This window comes from Talaromyces stipitatus, genomic scaffold, assembly GCF_000003125.1.
Source record: "Talaromyces stipitatus ATCC 10500 scf_1105507295549 genomic scaffold, whole genome shotgun sequence".
Taxonomy (NCBI): Eukaryota; Fungi; Ascomycota; class Eurotiomycetes; order Eurotiales; family Trichocomaceae; genus Talaromyces; species Talaromyces stipitatus.
The window spans coordinates 498,984-515,525 of NW_002990117.1; the positions used below are offsets into that span (position 1 = coordinate 498,984).

Here is a 16,542-nt window from a genome sequence, read left to right on the forward strand (position 1 = left end):
AAATAAAGACATGGGGTAGCATCGAAAACCAGCTTCATAGTGTGCAATAATGCATGAGAAATGAGTGATCGATCCATTGTGGTGGATACCGACTCCGAAGGGTCCGAACTCACAAACTATCGAATGTATCAAAACGAAGGAGATCTTAGCGTCGATCAGACCGATATGATGCGTCTTATTAATTCCAGGGCTGGCTATCTGACTTTTCTTTTTTCGATTTCCCCCTTAAGTGAACTTCCGGTCTCTTAATCGAGTATTTTACTACTATTATGTCCAAGTTTTTCAGAGTTGGTTTCAAATGAGACTAGCAAAGGCATCCCTAGATGGACGTGCTAACTTCTTGAGATGGGACATAGTTGTAGCCACTGCCTTTAGTGTATCTTATCTTTCAGAGCTCATAGCCACCTTCCTACAGATATTCTCCAGTTTATCCAGGTGGGCTTATGTGGCTTGCTTGGATAGAGGAATATGTAGGCTAAATCGAGGTCTGGAACAGGTACCCATTCGGTCTTCTTTACAGCAAACATTCTCCTTGTTACTAGTTACCAGTCACTGTCATTATAAGCCGGAAGTTTAAAATCCTTGCTCTATTGTGAAAGCCATGACTAGTAATCTCAGCTAAAGTATTATGGTTGTGTTACACTGTCAGCACAGACAAAGAGAATACATACCGTGCCATATGGTGTCAAGCTGTCAATCATAAATATTCCGCGGGTTTCAAGGTAGTATTAGCATACAAGTACGTACGCGTAATCCTAAAACTAAAGTTCAGTCGAATTAAATTCAACTAACACCAGTCAAAACCCATGTCGTAAGATCTCAGCCCACTTACTTTATCAAACTCCTATGCAACCCTGAAGCCCTAACACAATCTAAATTTCCTCCCTGTCAACTTTTCCTTCCCCTTTTTTCGCAATCCGACCCAGATAACACTTGATATCTGTTAGGTGGAAAGTAGGGATAACAAAGTTAATCCACCTTGTACCTGTCTCTTTACCTCTTTGTCCTTCTCTACTTTTAGTTCTGAGAAACAGCGAATCGCTGCATCGGAAGAATCATCCTTTTTATTCTACACACCATGTGGCTCTAACGTGTCATGCAACTCGCTTAGATTTGCAAATTAGAAGAATTTTCTTATTTCTTATCTTATGCCATGTGAATGAGGTGATATGATTGGCGATAGATCCTAGTTGTTGGTTTGTCTTTTGAAGTCGGTTCGAGAACAGACTGGGAGGGGGGGATCCAAACACAAAAAGACAGAGTCATTCCTTGATCACCTTATAATATCCTCTTTGGCTCGCACATCCTACACTCATTCTATCCATCGTTCGTTCATTCATTCATTCATATGTATATATTGACACCTTCGCTTTGACACTGTACTTACACTCCTGACAATCACCCACGACATGACACCCAATCCTCCAGTCCCAAAACCTAAACTAACAGCCTCAACAAAGGCAAGAGATAACTTTCTAGCATCTCTTGAGGATCAGGCTGTTTTCAAAGAATACCACAATCATGACTCTGCATCATCTGATATGGCGAACCCACGGAATTGGAGAACAGCGAAGAAGCGGTTGTTGTTTACTGCGTTGATTTCCAGTTCTTTGCTTGCTGATGGGTATGTCAAGCTCTGGAAAAAGTTTGCAGACCGCACACTAACGACTCAGCCAGAGCAATGACTTGGGGCGCAACATTGATTGTAACGCAGGCCCTAGAATGGGATATTAGTATCAACCATTCCTCGACCAGCATGAACTACGGGATCTTACTTCAAGGCTTCGGAGGAATATTTGCTGTACCTCTCATTGAAGCTTATGGAAGGTAACTTCTAGGCTTTCAACTCGAAGCAGTTCCAGATTGCTGATGCGCTTGCAGACTTCCTATATGGTTCTGGTCCCAAGTCATTACGATGTTCATGGTGCTTGGCGCCACACTATCTACTTCCTATCCCGTATTTACAACCTTTCGATCCCTACAAGGTCTCTTTGGGACTGTGCCGCAGGTAGTCGGCCTGTCTATTATTCATGACATGTACGATCCAAAGGATTGGCCGCGGATGATCAATATTTGGTATGCAATTAAGCCTACGTGAGTGGATGATACACTTGCTAATGACCATTTAGGGCAACGACGTTTCTTGTTGGACCATTCCTCGGCCCTGCAATAGCCGGATATATACTCGTAGCAAGTCAGAATCGTTGGATCGTCTCCTTTGGCATTTTGACCGCTCTTTATGGCTTGTCGACACTATTGATTATGCTGTTTGGATACGAGACCTACTACGACAACCACCACAATTCCCATGATAACAATAAATCTCCAATGTTGACAAGAATCTACTCCTTTATCGGCCTGAATAACAACACCTCCCATCTGGTCAAACGGTCCACCTTACTGTCCGAGTCAAGTACGCTGCTGAAGTTGATATTCAAACTCCCGCTTTTGCTGCTGGGCATATCAGTGATGATCAATTTCTGTTGGCCTATTGGGATCACGACCACAATTGACACATTTCTGCATGCACCGCCGTATATGTTTGATGATATTCAGTCTTCGTCGATGCGGTTTGCGGGAATCATTGGAGGCACGAGCGGTATGTCCACCCTTCTTCTGTCTACATCTGAAACTAATGTGTGGTATGATAGGATATATATTTGGTCACTTCTTCAATGAATGGATTTACAAACACTATCAATCCAAACACAACCAAACAAACACCATCAAGAAGAACAGACACAACGACGAATTAGGCAGAATAGCATCCGAAAACAGCAGTGTACAAATTGCCGACGCTCTCGTCTCTTTCTCTTCTGCTACCAGTGATCAACACCATTATCCAACGACTTCAACATCAGGCTGGAAACCCGAATATCGACTTCACGGCGTCTGGTTCCCGATTGCCAGTTTGGTGTGTGGATTGATCACGTACGGACTCACGCTTCATTTCCAGAAGAGTTGGCTCGGATTGGCTTTTGGTTGGATTATGGTTAATCTTGGTATGGTTGGTAGTATGGTGTATGTCCTCTTTTCCCCGGGAGACTTTTTTCTATGCATACTGATGGTCGGCCATAATAGAGCAATGACGGCATACGCGCTGGAAAAATACCCTACGCATTCCACTACGGTCAGCGCAATAATCAACATGTGGCGTACTTGCGGTGGATTCTCGGTGGGTTACTTCCAGGCTAGCTGGATTGCCAGGAACGGGGTTGGTGTTGTGTTTGGGATTCAGGCGGCTGTTGTAGTTGCTGGGACTGTGGTTACTATTGTGCCTGTTTTTGTGTTGGCGAGACATAAGGCTTGGGTTTGATTGGGCTGTTAATTTTAGATACGAGGTTGTGAGGATGTTGTTAGACTCTTCTGGGTTTCCAAGGTTGGAGAGCAGTAGTTGTCATGGCTGGATCTTACCTTACATTATGTACCTATGTTATGCGAAAAGTTGATATACGATATTTTTCAATCAAGTTATAGAATTGCAAAGCTTCACAATGGGTATCATTACATTAACTCCGATCATTCTTCTGACCAGCTTGAAACGTCTCCGGAAAGAAGCCCGGCGGCGGCCAAATATCCGCAATCGACATGGCAGTCGGCAGTACCAAAGGCCGCGAACCAACCAGTCGATCTGGATCGTGACAAAACGCTTGGAATGTATTGTCATCCATGAATCCAAACTCTCGAAGCCCTTCTTGACGGCTGTTTGCCCAATCTGTTGTATCTATATATGCGAGGTCTTTGAATATTGAATCGAGGTCGTTAGGGGATGATGAGGCTTCATCGGTCATGTAGGATCTGCTCCGCTGTTGTTGGCCGATGTTGAACCCTGCAGAAGCGAGGTTGTGTTGTGATAGAATTGCAGAATCGGGGGTAGAGCCTGTCTGGGTCTGTTGCTGTTGGTTGAGAAGTTGTCCCATGTTGTTAGGGTCTGTATTTGATGACGGATTGCGTCCTCCCATGAGTTTGTCTAAGATGTGAGCGGCTGTTTGTTCTTGATTGCTAGGATCCATTCCGGATGGAATACGCAGACCGCTTGTGCTAGAATCCGGTGCTGCTCTGTACATACTTTCCGGCTGTAAAGAAAAGGGTTTGGGCAGATTAGGGCTAAATCCAGAGTTCTGGGTGATAGAAGCACGTCCGTGTCCACTGTCTGGGATGGCCTGATTTGCCCTTGGCTCCGAAACCTGAGAGTCATAAGATCGGCTGGTACCTATGTCGACCGATGACTGTGCCAATGGATAAGAATCTGTCGGCTGGAGTAGAAGAGATCCAAGTGTTTCGCTAAGTGTCCTAAACACGGGCCATGGTGAAGACACTTCAGTAAGTCTCTGAGAAAAGATAGTGATCCACTTTGACACCGGAAAGCCCGATGACTCTAGTTTCGACCGTACCGATGACACAGACTCGAAAATTGACCGCAGAGGAAATTCGAGTAACGGTGGGATCGCGCAAGCTTGGAAGTTTTCCACATGTTGGGACAATACATCCAACGTTCGATAAAGTATTTTCTCAATTCCATCAACAGCAGTGTAATTAACTCCTTGCATGAAATGACTTTGACTCAGCTGTCTTGTGTAGAGGAAAAGCAGTGTGGCTGTATATGTCAGATGAAAATAGGTCTGATGAAGAAGCAGCGGAGGCCGATTTTGAGCTTCATCACTCTCAAGACTAATCAAACGACAGTTTGCAGGAAGGCGGTCATCAAGAGACTTTAGGTCAAGAAGGATCTTCTGGATGAATGCCTGAGCGTTCGTTGCTTGCGGGAAATCCCACGCGATCTTATTAAGCACAGTGGTCAATTCAAACAATCGGTTGAAGCAGCTGAGAGCCAATAAAGGACCTCGCTGAGGCGCATTTCTGCTTTCAAATGCGGCGCGCGAAGGCAACACGTCGACCCAAGAGTTCCACTCTTCTAAGCCATCTTCATCAAGTCGCCCTACTACATCTGAATCGTTTGATCGCAGGCAAGGCGATCTGGAAAGGCGTACAGAGAGAATCGAATCAATGACAAAGCATCCCATATAAACTGCTCTTCTTTGGCGTGTCTCATCCGTCCTGCGGGAATCCAAAGGTTTAGATAACTCCATTGCCTCTGCCATTCGTGCGGCCTGACCACTCAGCAGCCACGCCGCAGTCCAATCCTCTGATCCCACGTTGACCAACGTGAGCAGCAACAAGGCTTGTACATGTCCGAGGTCAAAGCGTTCCTTTTCTGAAGGAATCAGGCCCCGAGCTATGTGATAATACTCTTTGGACTGAGCCAATGGATCATGCATAAATGCGTCGTGTGCGTTCGAACCGGACTGCTCCTGACCAGTCGTATAACTCAGGATCGCCCAAAGAGCAGCGTGATCTCCTGAGCTTTTGGGCGGATTCCCCGAATAAGTTGCGCCGTTAGCGTACATGTAGGATGCACGGAGCATGTTGTGTTTGGGTATTATTGGGAACCATGGGTGAGTCTGCGAGAAATATGTTTCGACAAGCGCGGAAGTATGAGATGGGAGTGGTAGGTTTTGAGTAGCATTGAGTCTTCCCGGAGTTACTGGAGAGCTGGTATCTGTAGTTGATGATAATCTTTGTCTCTTCATGGCTGGAGACGACGATGGGTCGACGACTTTGGGACCTGCGACTGGAGCAGTAAGATTTTGGCCGCGATTAACACGGAAACCCCATTGGCTTGAAGCGCTCAGATACAAGCCGTCATCGTCTTCTTCTCGCGGTCTCTTCGCTGGCGACTGTGTGTCCGTATCTGTCGGTGACAACATTTTTTCCAATGCACCCCAGAGCCGACTCGTTTTCCACGCTTCGTGCAGACTCTCTGAAGAACTCTCATCCGTCCATAGCTGCATTAACCGTTCTCGTCGGCCTCTCGAGCGGTCCGTCGCACCGAGCAACGTCAGCATCGTATCCTCGAATCCTTCAATATTACATATCGCCAAAGCCCACAACTTTTCCAGTCCGCGCACATACCCCTCGGGTAAACCACGTTTTCTCGCATTCGGATCGTAGGAGCACGTCTGGCCGGTCGCCAGGCAGGCTGAGCATGTTGGACGGGCACCGTCGCATTTGTCTTTCTTGGTGCGACAGCGATCGCAAGCGCGGGAGACCCTTTTTCGGCGCGGGCCTTTCGTATCCGAGCCCTCGTCCATGGAGGGATATTACAGTCTGGTGTACATTGCAATGAGGGAATAAACTGCGATGAAATGATTTTGTGAGGTGTGCTTCGACCAGTTCCTGGCACTATTGATATCGATATTGATGCGATGACGGACCAATCGAGATGAGTCTGACAAGTCAATTGCCATCCGACAGTTCCGAGTCGGTATTTCTCACAACTGATAGAAGTGTAATGAAGTGATTAAATGGAGAAATTATCAAGAGAAGGAGTGTAGTTGGAGGATGGAAGGTATACGGAGATATCAGATTTGATCGAGATTCACGAGATTGCTTCTTGGCCTTGTTTTTCAGGCTAGCCAGATCCACTCTCAGGCATATAACATTACATACAATCTGTACAATTACTCCAGGCATTTGACTAACAGACTATCTGACAGAAGACAACCACTATCATAAATCTCATTCTACATCTATGTAGACATAGATATAGATCTAGATATAGACAGATATCTACAAAGACGAAGCCGGCAATGACTTTCTCCGCCGCGCATAAGGAATCGAGACAGATCACATGATTCCGTCCAGCTGATTGGTTTAATGGCTCCCCGCGTCCATCCAGAGTATGAAAGACTAAGAAGTGCTTATCCGACTGATTTAATCTGCTCATCTCTTCCTGTCTCATCTTCAATGTGTTTTATTCAGCTATTTGACGGTGAAATGGTCATGAGCGCAACAGCCCGCTCTCTGCTACAGGCCTGCGACAGTGCCGTCTTCTCGTGAAGGATCAAGAATTAAGAATGCAGACCCCACGAAGAGAATAATTCATAACTAGACCAATGTCTCCTATGGTATCATCACAGAAATCCTCAAGCAAAGCGCACATGTTAGGTACACCGGCGTCGAAGCGAAACTTCGCGCCCGACGCGTCCCTTGTCCTGGTAGGCATTCGAGGCTCAGGAAAGAGATCGCTGGGATTCATCGCGGCTGCGGCACTCAATCGCCGGTTCATTACTGAAGATTACTACTTTAAAGAAGTCACCGGTCTGACTCGGCATGAGTTTCTGCTCAAATTCGGGAGCCATGAATTCCAGCGTCGCGATGTCGAGGTCCTCAAGATGATGCTTGACAACCATCGAATGCATTGCGTGATTGAGTGCGGACTAGGTAGTTTGACGCGCATTATTCAGGAGTATCTTCGTCGGTATGCGCTCTCCAATCCTGTGGTATATATACTGCGGGATATGGATCAGATTCAAAGACTGCTACAATTGCAGGACTCTTCAGCCAAGCGTCTGGGCAACGGGGATCCGTACCATCGAAGATGTTCAAATTTTGAGTATTATAACCTCGAAGAGCGGGTTCCGCTGGAATTGTCTCTGGAAGAGGGGACCCCAGATCGTCGGTCGGTGAATTACTCGTTCAAGCTGAAGGATGCCAAGGAGGATTTTACGCAATTCGTGCGATTTATCACGGGAGCTACGACCACAGATCCCGGTTTGGATTCTCCTTTTGTGTTGTTGGAGACGCCGCCGGAGCGACGATCATATACGCATGCTGTACTTCTTCGATTCTCCGCGCTGCATAACACTCTTGTCGATCTTGAGAAATTGGAGTCTGGCGGCGATGCTATTGAATTGTGTATTGATATGTGGAATCCAGATGCCGTGAGCGCTGTGGCCAAAAATGTCTCTGTGCTTCGCAGAATCGCAAAATTGCCCATCATTTATTCCATCGACGCCGAAGCTTTAGGTATTGAGACTCCCGTGTCGGACCCTGTTGCCCGGAAGAATTCCGACTTGTACTTTCAGATTTTGGAATATGGTCTTCGACTTGGGGTCGAGTACCTTAGCATTCATTTAGAACAAGACCATACACGATTGACCCAGATTGTCCAGAGTAGAGGAACGACAAAGGTTATTGGACATTTCACCTTGCAAAACTCGTCTGGAATTTCTTGGGACGATGAGGCCTGTTTATCAATCTATCTCGAGGCAGAAAGGCTAGGCTGCCAACTCGTCCGCATTGTCCGGCCGGCCACAACAAGGGAGGAAAATGACTCGGTGAGGAAGTTTGTCGATCGTGTCAAGGCACTGTCAGGCACTCACCCACCGATTATCGCATTCAACATCGGACCTATTGGACGGAGTTCTCAGGTCTTTAATGCCAATTTGACTTCTGTAACACATCCTGCTATACCACCTAGCACACGGAGGGGAAACGATCCCCAAATAACATCACAGGATGCCGTCCGCGCATTGGTGCAGAGTTATATGCTCGATCCATTAAAATTCTATATTCTCGGGGCTAGCGTGGCTTATAGTATCTCTCCTATTATGCACAATGCTGCCTACGCTAGTTGTGGGTTATCTCATGTCTATCGCATACCAGATGCACCTTCTCTAGCTCTCCTAGACGAATGGCGGCACGATCCTCATTTTGGAGGATCCAGTGTGGTCCAACCATGGCGAGTCCATGTTGCGGGCCAATTGAAATATAAAAGCCGCCATGCTGAGGCCATTGGCGCAATCAACACGATAATGCCTCTAAGGGCCAGTGCAGACGGAAACATCTATCCTCTTTCCGAACAAGCCAGTCGTCGCAACGAAGCAGGCCATATTGCGGCATGGTGGGGAGAAAACACCGACTGGATTAGTATCATGGTATGCCTGCGACGGAATCTATCTCCTCGAAATGCAATCAGTCCTGTCCGGACTACGGGCCTGGTAATCGGAGCAGGCGGCATGGCTAGGGCGGCGATTTATGCCATGCTGCATCTCGGTTGTCGAAAGATATTCATTCTCAATCGGACCTTGTCCCGGGCGGAGGAGGTGGCGAGACACTTTAATTCGTGGGCTTCGTCGTCACATACGGATTCTGATGCTGTGATTCGCGTGTTGCGTTCGGCGGAGGAACCGTGGCCTTCAGACCTAGCATTTCCCTCGATGATTGTGTCGTGTGTACCGGAGAATCGAGTACAGGATCAACCACCTGCTAATTTTGTCATGCCACTACAGTGGCTAGGCAGTCCATCCGGTGGTGTTGTTATTGAGGTATTTCTTTCCTACCTCGGATCCCTCAGACGATACTAATGATATACAGCTCGCGTATAACTCTCTCGACACTCCCCTTGTCCGTCAACTCCGGCGCTACAGACAAGAAACCAACATATCATGGGTTCTTATCGATGGTCTCGAAGTCGTTGCTGAACAAGGATTCGCGCAGTGGGAACTCATGACGGGACGCAAGGCGCCTCGACGATTGATGATGACTGAAGTGCTGAAGCACTATGTGGGAGAAAATGGCCGGTTAGATGAGAAGACTGTTCGGGCGCGATTAGATGCATTTTCAGGGTAGATCACCTCATTACATAGATTTATATCCATAACTTATAGTTATAGTTGATATCCTCCGCACAAAGTAAGTCAAAATGATTGGCTGACATTTAGCCTGTTCCTGGATGGACTAAAAGCGGGTGGCTTAACTAATTTACTCCGCCCATCTAAGTCCTGACAACAACACAGTGCTGCCATCTCACTGCACTCAACGACAGCAGAACAGCACATATTGACAATAATGCACATTCCATCCCCGGACACAAATCACTTTGAATCCACAACTTCACCTCTACGCAAACGAAAGAGAGATGTCGGTGGCGGAGCATGGGGCCAGGAAAATGGTCACCACAATGACTTCCAGGGGTGAGAGCTCATATTATCTGTGAGAAAATGAATAAAAACTAATTCTAGTGATGATAGGAACATACATTTCGAAGTTCAGGATATAGACATGCTCACTTCCCCGACGTCGATATCGCAACGACAATGGCTTCATTTGCAATCCGCGCCGAATACTGTGCCGGGATCAGGAGAACTGGCTAAGAAACGAAAGATACTACAGCCTCATTCTCATTATCGTCAACAACAACAACAACAACAACAATACCTTCGACCGCATTCTGGCAATCCCGTCCCCTCAACCGAAGCTCAGACAGAGAGACCCCCTCCGCCCACGCTTATGATACCCTTTTTCAACTCTCATCGCGACGCTGATATCTCGACTTCCTCCTTATCCGTGGCCGACGATTACGACAATGCCATTTCGCCGCGGACATTGCCTACTCCTACGGGTACAGATACTAGTACGAAGCTGGTGCTTCGACCGTGTCACGTCTGTCATCGCAAACCATCTACAAAAGTCATGTTAGATGCGTATGCAGACTGTGAATTGTGTGGGCAACGCGCTTGTTATGTATGTTTACGCGAGTGTAATGCGTCCAATTGTGCTTCACAACAAGTCCTCTCGGATGGGTTGCCGACGCCGGATGAGCGTCTTGATACGGAGATGAGGTTTTGTGAGGGCCATGAAGACAATAGACGACAGAGAAAGATTTGTTCTCTCTGTGCTATTGAGGGTTTGACTGACATAGGGCAGGAGATTGTGTGGTGTGTGGATTGTGTTCGGAGAGAGGGGGTTAACCATTGATTCTCATTTGATTTTCATCATTTCTTACGGAGTTGGCAAGCGATTTTTTTCCTTTTTTTTTCTTTTTTCTTTTTCCATCTCGTATACGGTAATATCCACATCGATACCTGGCATGCTGCATTATCTTTATGACTTTCATGACTCGTTTGGCGTTCTGCATTTTTGATAGATAGATACATAGGATAGTTATATAATGACTTCTACCATCTCACTTATTATACTGTACAAATTATCCCTGCTCTAGAAATAATACACCTTTTTATATCTTCAAGTCAAAAGACTACCGTCCGTATCTAAAACTAGCCCTGGCATACCTCCACAATGCTCGCAAAAACCCCTGGTATTCGACAGTCACCTCTTCATTTCCCCCGGCGATACTACTCGTCTTATCGCCTGTACAGAATATCTCCGTCAACCGGACCTGCCATGGCGGATACCCCTCTAATCGTACGATAGGTCCGAATATAATCAACAAATCCGGTTCAGGTTTTATAGGGTGGAAAAGCGAGGAGGGTAACATCTCGGTATCATTGTCAGAATAAGACTCATTCGGCACCGATGACGAAGCCGGAGGTGGTGAAGGCGGCGACGACGACGACGAAGAAGACGAAAGACAAGAAGTCAATTCACTAATCTCCGCATCAATAAGCTTTGTGCTAATATCGTTTGGCGACAATTTGCCGGATTGTGCCATTTCAGTTAGAGTCTTTGTGAGGTCCACGAGGGTTTCGCGGCCGTCGGAGTGTGAGAGTAGGAGAACTGTGAGGGAGGGCTTTTTCTGTCCTTTGGATTTGATATGTGAGGCGGGGGCGTAGGAGCTGTGGTGAGGAGCACAGATGCAGAGGTGAGGTTGATTGGATGGGGAGCCGTAGTAGAGGGCGAGTTTATCGGAGATGGCTTTGTGGAGGGAGGGGATGTATGATTTGAGGATTCCCATACCCAGGTTAGCAATTTTCAGCCCATCTCCACGGGAATGAGAGACTTACCAGTCTTCTCGTAGACACTCAATACAGGAATCCCAGCACACGTTGTCCACGCGGCCAATTCGGCCGTCTCATCCATCAATGTCTGTAGGGCATCTTCCTCTCTCTTGCGCAGCTTCAACAACACACTCAGATGTTCCGGCAATCGACTCAATCCTTTGACATCTCGGGCAATAAGTTCCGGCGATCGGTGATGATAATATGTAACCGCCAGCACGCGATCAGTCACAGCAGCAATGGTTTGCGTAATGCGAATATAAAATCCTAGACAGAGGTGAATAAGGACATAGATGAGACGATGAATCTGCGATTTGAGGAATGTTCGAATTGGCGTCGGTTTACTTTTCGATTTTGATTTCGTTGACTTGGATTTTCTTGCTTGTTTGGTAGTGTTCATGTCTTCTTCCTTTGCTGGTTCTGGGAGGTAGGGCTTCAGCAGCTTCTCTCGTTCGGCGGGAGTAAGCTTTTTGCCTCGAAGACGGGCATCTTCACGGAAGATTTCGGCGTCCTTGGAGGAGACCATTATTGTTACACGGATGGAAGATGAGACAGAGGATATGCTCCGTGCGACTAGCAACAAAAGAAAAGATGAAGCTGTCAAGAGTCAAAACACCAGGAGAGAAGTGGATACAGCTGAGCCACGAATCGGATCAGCCACGTTTCTGCCGAGATGACGTTGGACTACATTTGGTGTTCAGTATATTTTCATTATTTTATAGAAGATATTACTACAGATATGTTGATTACTGGGCAATTACCGGTGAATGCAAGTGAAAGTGAATATATTTGGGGTGTCCGAGGTTCCGGTATGATTCAGGAGAGTCTCAAGTATAGCTAAGTACCTACAGACGCTTATTAGAAGTAAGAAACCATGTTGATAGATTAGAGAGCATATTTCATATTGCTATCAGTATATGTAATTGTTACCCTCTGAATAGGAACTCATCAGTAAGCTGTCAGGTTAATCTTGGTGGAGACCCAGCTCTCATAGTACTATGTAGCTTGACTGACTATCACCTAGTGACATACCGTCCGTACTCCGCACTTTTAGACAACTACCTACAACTACCTACAACAACAACCATAGCACAGCGACAATGTTGGCATCATGAGCTACCTCACTCAATACTCTGTTCTGCAAGCAAAAACAGCTTCCTCGGTTTAATTTTATAAACAATATCGACAGGGTCGTCACCATGCCAGACTCCGCATCCATCTCCAGCTCCTCCCATTCGCACTCCCACTCCCACCAACCACCGCGCACTCTCTACCCCCGCGGTCCTAGCTTCACTCTCGAATACTTCTCCGGTCGCGATTACATTGTCAAAGACTTTATCGAGTCGCTTTCTGATACGGCCATTGCTAGTCGCCGGTCGGCTGGTACTGCTGCAGCGACATCAGCGGCAAATCAACCCTTTGACCCGAAACCGTTAATTCGTACATTTGAACATGCGCAGGGAAGTTTGAATGATTTACTGGGAGATCTTGAGATTAGGGAGAACGAATTCTCGGCCGCCGTCAGAAGGGCAGAAGCCCAGCATGCTCAAAACTTGAATACGTTGGGTCGAAAATTGAGTCATGCGATTGAATCGTTTCAGAAATTGGACACTTCACTAAACGGCGCTACACTGTCGTCATCGTCGAACGGTGTCTTTGCCGAAAGCAATAATGTTGCAGTCGAAACGGGCAAGAAACTCGAAGAACTCGAACGGCAACGACGTCGGGCTCTGGATGCTCATTTCTTGATCGAATGCTGGGATGAAGTCAGTAATCGCGGGGATGTCACAAAATTAGAGACTCTGCGAATGTCGGGAAATAGTGAGGGGAAATTAAGAGCAGCGCATATTGCGAAACAGTTACTACGGATCAGTCAGAGGTTGGATCCGAAGAGTTGGAACGATACGTCTAACGGCAATGGTCGCTACATGAACGGTGACGGGTTGATGTCTCCTGGATTGAATGGGAATGGAAACGGCAATCATTTTCCAAAGAAGGATACTAGGGAAATCATTGAGAAGTTCTCGGAAACTCTGGAGAAAGATTTACTCAAACAGTTTGACGACTTCTATCGCAAGGCCAACTTTGACGGAATGAAGGAATGTGCTTCTGTGCTTCGAGATTTCAACGGAGGCGCCAGTGTCATCGCGCTGTTTGTTAATCAGCATCAATTCTTCATCGATAGGAGCCAACTCGTCACTGAAGAAGTGAGCAAAGATGCAGAAGCATGGGATCAACTCGCAGATCCCGATGCAGACTCACCCGGCGTTGAGCCTAGTTTGCAGTCTTTGGTGGACGATGTCAAGGTTGTTGTGCAGGATGAATCTACGATTATTCGACGCGCATTTCCTTATTACGATGAAGTATTGTCTCGATTTCTACAGCGAGTATTCCAGCAATCCATCCAGCAGAGACTTGAGATGGTCCTTGACAAAGCGAACAGCGTGTCATCTCTAGCATTCTTGCGATCTCTTCAGATTTCGAGAAGTTGCCTGAATTCACTGGTTGACGATTTGAAGGCTCATGGGTTGACTGAAGCGCCGGAGCCGGTTTCATCTCAGACTGCAGTTATACTCGACCAACAACTCGAGGATCTATTTGTCCCCTACTTTGTAGGATCCTCCTATATTGAACGCGAGAAACGAAATCTAGAAGAGCTGTATACATCACTTCTATTCAAATTCACTACGTTCCACGCGAAACGGAAAAAGACCGCCACCACGTTTATGGCATCCTTGGCCAAGAGTGGTAGTGAGCTATTGGCATCTGCTAAAGACTCTTATCTGTCTCGACTCGAAAGCTCAGACTCGACACCTACGCAGCGTCAGATGCTTCTTCGCGTTGCAGGACTTCGTGAGTCAGGTGACGTGAGCGGCAAACTGGCCGAGCCCGAATTCACCGAAGACGACGGATTATTGTCTGTAGCATATGCGAAACGGATGCTCAAATGGTTGGCCGAGGGGGTCGGGCGCGGGTTGGAGCTGAGTGTTAGCAGCGAAACGCCCAAGGATGTCTCTTCGCTTTTGGGTCTCCTTCTGTCAACAATGGCAGAGGGATATATCGAGATTGGCCTTGAAGCCGCATTAGACGCCGCATCGGCGCAGGAGAATGCCAAAACTGAGCCTGATTTCAATTACTTGCGCACCCTCCGCACGGCGATTAGTATAACGCATCTGATGCTGACGTGTATCAACACGGTGCTTATTCCCCTAGCAGGGAACAATGTGACAATTCGTCGCGATATGGAGAAGAAGACGAATCTGGTCGTTAATAGGATCGAGGATAAGATCAATGCTATTGAGCAGCGCACGATTGATGTGGCATTGGCGTGGGTATCGAAGCTTCTAGGCGGACAGAAAAAGAATGATTTCCGACCAAAGGAGGACAGTTCAGCGGCATGGTTAGAGATGTTGCAGACTCCAGTAAGTTATTTTACTTTCGTTTTTAAAAGTCTAGTACTAACCGATACAGACATGCGAGAGTATATGCACGTTTTTAACCCAACTTCAAAACACAATCCTCACCTCTCTCCCGCCCAGCGGCTCCAACCTGCAAAGCCTTTTCACCGAACTCGCACTCGGCGTCCGCAGTCAACTCCTCGACCACTTCCGACGTTTCCAAGTGAGCGGGCCCGGCGGGTTAATGGTGACAAAAGACATGACGCAATACGCCAATCTACTCAAATCATGGGACCTGGAAGACGAAGAACAAGTCAAAGCTGCTATTGACGTGTTGCTGGAAGTCGGCAGTTTATTCGTCGTGGGACCTGAAGCATTAAGGGAGAAACTACGTGGCCCTGCTACGAGTGCCGGTAGTACCGCCAATAATAATAATAATAATGGAAATGGAAACGGGAATGGTGCAACACGTCCTACGCCTGCTATGGATGGATTTGCGTTGTCGGTGCAGGATATTAGGGCTTATGTGATGAGGAGGGTTGATACAAATACTGTTGCTATGCAGAGTGTATTGAATTCGTTGTAACTTTTTCTCAAAGTATGAGAGTGTTGGATTCGTGTACATATTATACCCTTGCCTGTATTGATTTCTTTCTGATGCGATATGTGATACAGTTTTATCGATGTAAGAGCGGCCAACATGAATTAGGGCTTTGACCTACGACAATCACTGCTCACGGACAGTAGACTACAGATATCCCATCCCTGGATATACTTCCACATGCCCAGTGCATCATGCAAAAGGGTCCAGACCGGTCAAAATCAGAGTTCAAGTCATACAGGTCAAGTTTGATTTCTGACTAGTCTCTTTCTCGACATTTATGCATAGGATTAGACCGTATTGCGCGGGAGACTGGATTTCTTTTCTCACAATTAACTAACTTCAGTGCTATTATATTAATGGATTCTTTTCATGTGACAAGTTCTCCGCGAACTATGTATATGATCCAGTGCTCTGTTCGTAAATGATGTAGATCTAAACCCAGATGTCTACTTGGACACTCTGGAATTGACTTTATCCGAACTTGTTACAAGTCGCTACACACCAGTCGTAACTAAGATGGGACAAGCAGACTGAAGCAGAAAAGTTACACCAATCAATAAATCAATGAGAAATCTGCCCGAATTGACTCGGTGCGGCGTGTCACACAGCTGTGCCGCGAGATACTTAGTAGGAGGTTTCAGGATGTGTACATGTCCGACGGAGCTGACTCAGTACAATGCCATGGTGTGTGTCTTTTCTGGTAGGATCTCTTATTGTTAAGTACTTGAGTTGTTGGGGACGTTATACATACATATATAGCATGGGGATACGTAGTGACACCAGTGCTTATTCCGTAGTCTATATACATTTGATGCTCGATTTAGCCAATGATTCAATTCATCGTTATCATTCTATAGACCAAAACCATAGCATGGAAATTATACCGACTTATCAACAGGGTCAACCCTGCCCTAATCTCCACGTATGACGACCGGGAATCCTGTGAAGTGTTAGACTA

At 46.6% G+C, this 16,542-nt stretch overlaps 6 protein-coding genes across 6 annotated transcripts, besides 4 other annotated features; 4 read left to right on the forward strand and 2 right to left on the reverse strand.

The window, feature by feature from the left end:
- The first annotated feature begins 1,260 nt into the window (after positions 1 to 1,260).
- Positions 1,261 to 4,182, forward strand: TSTA_010490 (MFS transporter, putative). The gene is made up of 6 exons (XM_002483121.1): positions 1,261 to 1,624; positions 1,678 to 1,827; positions 1,882 to 2,076; positions 2,130 to 2,599; positions 2,652 to 3,021; positions 3,082 to 4,182. The coding sequence occupies exons 1-6, from the start codon at positions 1,410 to 1,412 to the stop codon at positions 3,314 to 3,316; spliced, it is 1,635 nt and encodes a 544-aa protein (XP_002483166.1). The 5' UTR covers positions 1,261 to 1,409; the 3' UTR covers positions 3,317 to 4,182.
- Positions 1,310 to 1,348: a microsatellite.
- On the reverse strand, positions 3,510 to 6,048 carry TSTA_010500 (C6 transcription factor, putative; the record flags this gene model as incomplete). The annotated part of the gene is made up of 2 exons (XM_002483122.1): positions 3,510 to 5,951; positions 5,974 to 6,048. 2 exons carry the CDS (start codon positions 6,046 to 6,048, stop codon positions 3,510 to 3,512), a joined length of 2,517 nt encoding a protein of 838 aa, XP_002483167.1.
- A 908-nt stretch (positions 6,049 to 6,956) lies between these two features.
- On the forward strand, positions 6,957 to 9,514 carry TSTA_010510 (repressor protein; the record flags this gene model as incomplete). The annotated part of the gene is made up of 2 exons (XM_002483123.1): positions 6,957 to 9,170; positions 9,220 to 9,514. The coding sequence occupies 2 exons, from the start codon at positions 6,957 to 6,959 to the stop codon at positions 9,472 to 9,474; spliced, it is 2,469 nt and encodes an 822-aa protein (XP_002483168.1). The 3' UTR covers positions 9,475 to 9,514.
- Positions 9,515 to 9,634: 120 nt separating this feature from the next.
- Positions 9,635 to 10,717, forward strand: TSTA_010520 (uncharacterized protein). Its single transcript, XM_002483124.1, has 2 exons — positions 9,635 to 9,818; positions 9,876 to 10,717. Exons 1-2 carry the CDS (start codon positions 9,694 to 9,696, stop codon positions 10,600 to 10,602), a joined length of 852 nt encoding a protein of 283 aa, XP_002483169.1. The 5' UTR covers positions 9,635 to 9,693; the 3' UTR covers positions 10,603 to 10,717.
- Positions 10,036 to 10,059: a microsatellite.
- Positions 10,646 to 10,676: a microsatellite.
- Positions 10,718 to 10,882: 165 nt separating the features above from the next.
- Positions 10,883 to 12,108, reverse strand: TSTA_010530 (uncharacterized protein; the record flags this gene model as incomplete). The annotated part of the gene is made up of 2 exons (XM_002483125.1): positions 10,883 to 11,499; positions 11,589 to 12,108. 2 exons carry the CDS (start codon positions 12,106 to 12,108, stop codon positions 10,883 to 10,885), a joined length of 1,137 nt encoding a protein of 378 aa, XP_002483170.1.
- Positions 11,159 to 11,212: a microsatellite.
- Positions 12,109 to 12,781: 673 nt separating the features above from the next.
- Positions 12,782 to 15,662, forward strand: TSTA_010540 (Exocyst complex component Sec10, putative; the record flags this gene model as incomplete). The annotated part of the gene is made up of 2 exons (XM_002483126.1): positions 12,782 to 15,004; positions 15,054 to 15,662. The coding sequence occupies 2 exons, from the start codon at positions 12,782 to 12,784 to the stop codon at positions 15,564 to 15,566; spliced, it is 2,736 nt and encodes a 911-aa protein (XP_002483171.1). The 3' UTR covers positions 15,567 to 15,662.
- Positions 15,663 to 16,542: the final 880 nt, after the last annotated feature.

Excerpts from the sequence above, each read along its gene's own strand:
- TSTA_010520 (XM_002483124.1), top strand. The coding sequence starts at position 9,694 with ATGCACATTCCATCCCCGGACACAAATCACTTTGAATCCACAACTTCA. Across the intron at positions 9,819-9,875 it reads CACCACAATGACTTCCAGGG|GAACATACATTTCGAAGTTC; the intron begins GTGAGAGCTCAT and ends TAGTGATGATAG.
- TSTA_010490 (XM_002483121.1), top strand. The coding sequence starts at position 1,410 with ATGACACCCAATCCTCCAGTCCCAAAACCTAAACTAACAGCCTCAACA. Across the intron at positions 1,828-1,881 it reads CTCATTGAAGCTTATGGAAG|ACTTCCTATATGGTTCTGGT; the intron begins GTAACTTCTAGG and ends ATGCGCTTGCAG. Across the intron at positions 3,022-3,081 it reads GGTATGGTTGGTAGTATGGT|AGCAATGACGGCATACGCGC; the intron begins GTATGTCCTCTT and ends CGGCCATAATAG.